We start from the raw sequence: 6,190 nt of genomic DNA on the forward strand, positions 1-6,190 counted from the left end.
CACAATTTTCATATCGTAGCAGATTAGTAGTGGCCTTGGCGGAGAACTGCCCTGCGCTCTCTGAGTGCCATTTTAATTTGAGAGTGCTTTTCTGTATTGCTTCATCTTGATATGACTGCTGCGCTGCATACTTGCACTAAGTCAAATTCCTCGTTTGTAATCTGATTACTTACTGTGGCTATTAAAGTGACTCTTGAATCTTTTATTTGAAATATTACAGGAATAAATATCTCAAAAATGATGCTTGGAGAACGGTTACCTTTCGAACAATAAACATTTTTCAAGCTTTGATATCAATCAAATGTTAAATAGCCTAATTTAAGCATTCTGATAAATAGCAGTCATGTGACATACAAGGGTTTCATTTATTTTTTATTCATTCAAAAACAAAAACAAAATCTTTAAATGTGAGAAACAAACTGCAGAATTACTTATTCATAAACTATTCTTCAGTAATTGTGTCAATGTATGTACAAAGCTCAGAATATGTACAATGATCTGGCAAATGCTTCTGATTACTGATATGACATTGCTGAGTTACAGAATAGATTAGATTAAAGTTTAATGATCCCTGTGGGGAAATTAACCTTTTGCAGCAGTAAATTGTAATAGGATACATGAAAAAAGAATATAAATGAGAAAAGAGCATTAACAACTTTTTACTATTTAACTTTAAATTGATAATCTTGAATATTTCAGTTTTGTTGAGCGGTAATTGCAAGTGAGATCCAAACAGTGTTGCATAATGTGAAGTTAGTTAGTTTGGCCATAGTAACCACCCACAATGCTAGTAGACTGGGAAAAATTTGCTTGTTATCCTATTTCACACAAGAGTTGTTGGGAACCTACAGTAGCCTATTAGAGTGAGTATATTGCGTTAGCTCCGCCCACCCTCTCTGGGGTGTCACCACAGACACCCAGTTCATAAATGCTGCAATACTGAAAATGCAAAGGCTTCCATCAATGAGCCTAGGCTCAATCTCACCATTGTGTTCTCTGTGATAGTGACTTACCAGACATTTACTTTACTTACATGACAATCTTTGAGATTATAATTTTAACACACATTGTTTTTTTTATTGCAAGACATTTATTTTGCCATGAAGTAGTTATGATTTTTGTTTAGTTTTATTACAATTCTTCGACATTAAAATTATTTAACAGTTACCTGAAAGAATAGGACAACATATACTTCCCTAGAATATGTAAATATCTTATCTCAAATATCAATGAATCCTCTATCCTCTACTTTGAGAACAACGCAATCCGGAGTCAAATTCCTTATATGTGTACATACTTGGTCAATAAAGCTGATTCTGATCTGAGACAAACTAATGATTAGTCTAATCTGTGTGATTGACAAGAGAGATGATCAGCGGGGTAGAGTTTGCACCACCAAAATTTTGCCCGGGATTAAAGATTGGGTAGAGTTTCTCAGTGAAGGTGCAGCCAGTATAGGAGTAGATAAGAGATGCAGCATCTACGTCATAAAAGGAGACCAGACCCTCCTCATAATCCACAAACACCCCCACCTTCTGAGGCTTCGATTTCAGAGGGAGGACGACGTGAGGGTGAGTAAGAGCTTTGAGCTCATTTGGATTATTATTCAACCCTATTGCCCAGTAGCCTTGCTCAGGATTAATGCCGATTACTCCCTTCCTGTTGACCGACCCTCTGGCCACTCCTAAACACCAACAAGTTTTCCCTTTAACCTGAACCTCGTAGTAAAATCTCCCTGAAGAGAAGCTCTTCTTTCCTAAGACACCGGTCCAAGTAGAAAATCTCTCTGGGTTGTTTGGGAGATTCTTCTTTAGATCACCACGTTTTACTTGTTTCCCATCACCAGACAGGATGAGATTGGGATTTGCTGTATCAGGATCCAGAGTCACATCCACTTCATACTGCTTCTGCAGAGCCTCAAGCAGCAGCTTCTCCATCTCTTTCCCAAGAGTCTTCTCCAACTTCTCCACAGCTCTCCTCACAGTCCCCTCATATGATGAGCGATGGACACTGACCTCTGCCCAGTCCTTGGTGTGTGGAGGAGTGTTCAGGGATGGGAAGCTTTGGAGGAGGTGGAGGTGGTCTTCAGTGCGTGAGAGCTGCTCCACCTCAGCAGTTCTCTTCATCAGCTCAGAGATTTCCTGCTCCAACTCTTTGATGAAGCTTTCAGCATGTTTCTGTGTTGTTTTCTGCTTCTCTTCAATCGTCTCAATGAGCTCAGCCTGGCCTCTCTCCACAGACTGCATCAGAGCAGTGAAGACCTGCACACCGTCTGCTATTTCTCTGTCTGCATCTTTCCTGCTGAGCTCCACTGCATGTTTGATCTCCTCAATCTTCAGTCGTCTCTCTTGGATCTTCTGCTGAATCTCAGCCTCTGTCTTCCCCAGCTCAGCCTTCTTTCCTTCATATCCTTCCTTCAGAGGGACAAATTTATGTAACTTGTGGTCTGACTCAGTGCAGAACTGACACACACACATCTGGTCCGTCTTGCAGAACAGCTCCAGCGGTCTCTCATGCTTCTTACACAACCTGCCTTCCAGGTCCTCCACAGGATCGATCAGCTTGTGTTTTTTCAGGCCCGTCATTCTCTGATGAGGCTCCAGGTGAGTCTCACAGTATGAGACCAGACACACCAGGCAGGACTTCAGGGCCTTCAGCTTGGTCCCAGTGCAGACGTCACAGGGAACTTCTCCTGGTTTGGCACATTGTTGGTCTGGGCAGCTGCTGGCTTTCATTTGAGCTGACTTTCTGGACTGGGCAGCCATCTCTGATATTAAAGTATTGACCCGCAGCAGAGGTCTTCTGTCAAAGACCTCTTTACACATGGGACACTGGCACGGGGCATTAACATCCCAGTACTGTGTGATGCAGCTTTTGCAGAAGTTGTGTCCACATGGTGTGGAGACTGGATCAGTGAACACATCCAGACAAATGGAGCACAGAAACTGCTCTTCGGATAGGAGACTGCTGGCAGCAGACATATCTAGTAGACACCGAGACCTAAAGTGAAATAGTGAAATAATAACATTACTATACAGAATTATTGAATAATAATAATAGTTTAAATATTTAATTTGGATTACATAAAATAAAACATTTTTTGACTGATTTTTCAGCTACTTTCAAACAAAGTACAGACAGACACAGACACACACACACACACACACACACAGAAGTCATGATTGAGTCAGATCATTTTTGGATGAGCTTATACTATTTCAAGATGGAAATGAATCTGCCTTCATTAAAATAATGTGGATAATAGTAATTATGAAGATTATGCGGTCTAACTAGTAGCCTAGCCTATTTGTGATTGTTGGTATGAGGCCACACTTTGTCTATTGTGTTGTTGTTGATGTTTTTTGCGAAACAGACACACATTCTACATTAATTCACGAGGAAAGGCAGCACAAGAATACAAGGAATGAAACATGTTGCATCCACATTGTCTATTCTTGCGGACACCCTGACATCCCACAACCGGAAGTGGAGGAGGGGTGGGGGGTCACATGGCGGGTATTATACAGTCTATGGGTAAACAAACAAGTATTATCATTGACATGGACTGAGCTTCGGTTTTTGATCTGAATATGAGGTATAAGTGAAGCCGGAAGTTGACCGCGAGAATTGTATTTCTTTATATTTCATTTGTCAGCATTTCTGTATACTTGGATCTGATTCTGTGCCGTTTTTGTTATCCTGATTGGCTGAGCTTTAATTTTTAACAAGCATTTTCTGTGTTCCTCTCTACAGTCTGATGATCCAGCCTGTATTTACCTCTGGGTCTGGACTATAAGTAGCCTGGTAAACCAGCCCGTCACGTGAACTCACATTTCATTTGGTTCTGCATGACTGCTTACACACAGCACTGCCTAACTTCTATCTGTGTGGACATGAGGCTGCAGTGTTTGTATGCGCAAAATGGCGAAATGCCATGTTGTCAATTGTTATTGCTAACAATGGCTAGCCTGGCTAGCGTGACGGCGACGCAGAACCAAATGAAATGTGAGTTCACGTGACGGGCTGGTTTACCAGGCTAGACTATAATATACTGATTCTGTGCCATTTTTGTTATCTTGATTTGCTGAGCTTTAATTTTTTAACAAGCATTTTCTGTGTTCCTCTCTACAGATGATCCAGCCTGTATTTACCTCTGGGTCTGGACTAATAAGGCCTCTCACCTGTGTTCAGCTGACGGCCTGATGAAGACCATGCTGCTCCAAAAACATGCCTTTTTAATCTTCCTGTTGGTTTAGCCATGCTGATAAAGACTTAAATTAGACCTGTGGTACATTAGCTCTTCTCTTTTACACTTTGCCTGAAACGTCAGTCTTTTTAGTGTTCTTTTTCTCTCGCAAATCATTTTGACAGTTATTGGCCTATTTCCTGGTGGTTCATTGAAATCTTGTACAAACTGAACACGGTAAGTTTTCAGAGTTTGTGTTTATCGCTTTCTGTTTAAACACAGTATTATCTGCTGTACTCACCTCTAGTTATATTTCCTTTGGAGAGAAAGAAAGACGTTTCTCGACTGCAGCAATGTTGTTTCTGAGTTACTTTCACTTTCTACTCTTCAACGTGAGCTCACTGAAACTCCTGTTTCCAGTGGCTCCGCCTCTTACGGCAGCAGTTGCATTAGTAATCAGAAGATGGTGCTGTGGGTGGTTCAGTGGTTGTCTACTCTAGAGTCTACCAAAAGTTTTCAAAGTGGGAGACGGGCCTCCAAACAGTTTCAGGGGAGGCTCAGTGAATGGAAGTGAAAACACATGACGTTACTTATTATTAGTTATCAAAATAGCCTAAATGTGTGTGATTTGGTTAAAGAGACACAAACAAATATAATGCCTTCAGAGTAGACAGTAGACTATGTATTTGGTGTAGTAGAAGTAGCCAATGTCAAACAGCAATATCAGGCAATCTTGGCTCATTTGTTGAGTTGCAATAGGATAAAATGACATAATCATGATTACGGTCTCAGACTTTGAAAACCCCTGGTCTGTTTTTAAGGATGGGCTTATAAAGGGGCTTCTTTTGATCAGGATAGGGAGCAACACCAAGGCAACCGAGGAACACAAGATCTGATGGGTCAACACAGGTTTTATAAAAGTAATAAATACAATCTTGTTAGAAAGAGAAATAAAATACAATAGTTATAAAATCTTAACGAGGCCAACCAATACAGTTTGTCTTGGTTTCAGGACAGGGTGGGTGGGGGGTGTCTCCTCCAGCTGTGGTGCGATCAGAGATGAGTTCTTGGGCGTAGGCCTACTTACAGTAACAGCAATCTGCTCCCTCAGTCTGACAGCTAATAGACTCTGGGACAGGTGGCCAATATTTCAGGCTATTAAAGTGACTTCAATCTTTTATTTGAAATATTACAGGAATAAATATCTCAAAAATGATGCTTGGAGAACGGTTACCTTTCGAACAATAAACATTTTTCAAGCTTTGATATCAATCAAATGTTAAATAGCCTAATTTAAGCATTCTGATAAATAGCAGTCATGTGACATACAAGGGTTTCATTTATTTTTTATTCATTCAAAAACAAAAACAAAAACTTTAAATGTTAGAAACAAACTGCAGAATTACTTCTTATTCATAAACTATTCTTCAGTAATTGTGTCAATATACAAAGCTCAGAATATGTACAATGATCTGGCAAATGCTTCTGATTACTGATATGACATTGCTGAGTTACAGAATAGATTAGATTAAGGTTTAATGATCCCTGTGGGGAAATTAACCTTTTGCAGCAGTAAATTGTAATAGGATACATGAAAAAAGGATATAAATGAGAAAAGAGCATTAACAACTTTTTACTATTTAACTTTAAATTGATAATCTTGAATATTTCAGTTTTATTGAGCGGTAATTGCAAGTGAGATCCAAACATTCTTGCATAATGTGAAGTTAGTTAGTTTGGCCATAGTAACCACCCACAATGCTAGTAGACTGGGAAAAATGTGCTTGTTATCCTATTTCACACAAGAGTTGTCGGGAACGTACAGTAGCCTATTAGAGTGAGTATATTGCGTTAGCTCCGCCCACCCTCTCTGGCGTGTCACACACACAGACACCCAGTTCATAAATGCTGCAATACTGAAAATGCAAAGGCTTCCATCAATGGGCCATAGGGTCAATCACCATTGTGTTCTCTGTGATAGTGACTTAACAGACATTTACTTTA

At 40.0% G+C, this 6,190-nt stretch overlaps 1 protein-coding gene across 1 annotated transcript; it reads right to left on the minus strand.

Moving 5' to 3' along the window:
• Positions 1–414: 414 nt before the first annotated feature.
• On the minus strand, positions 415–4,559 carry LOC310771959 (E3 ubiquitin-protein ligase TRIM39-like). The gene is made up of 2 exons (XM_083664452.1): positions 4,488–4,559; positions 415–3,000 (listed from the first exon to the last, which is right to left on the minus strand). The coding sequence occupies exon 2, from the start codon at positions 2,979–2,981 to the stop codon at positions 1,344–1,346; it is 1,638 nt and encodes a 545-aa protein (XP_083520578.1). The 5' UTR covers positions 2,982–3,000; positions 4,488–4,559; the 3' UTR covers positions 415–1,343.
• Between the last annotated feature and the right edge of the window lie 1,631 nt (positions 4,560–6,190).

This window comes from Poromitra crassiceps (genome assembly GCF_964638095.1).
Source record: "Poromitra crassiceps genome assembly, contig: HAP1_SCAFFOLD_1595, whole genome shotgun sequence".
NCBI classification, from domain to species: domain Eukaryota; kingdom Metazoa; phylum Chordata; class Actinopteri; order Beryciformes; family Melamphaidae; genus Poromitra; species Poromitra crassiceps.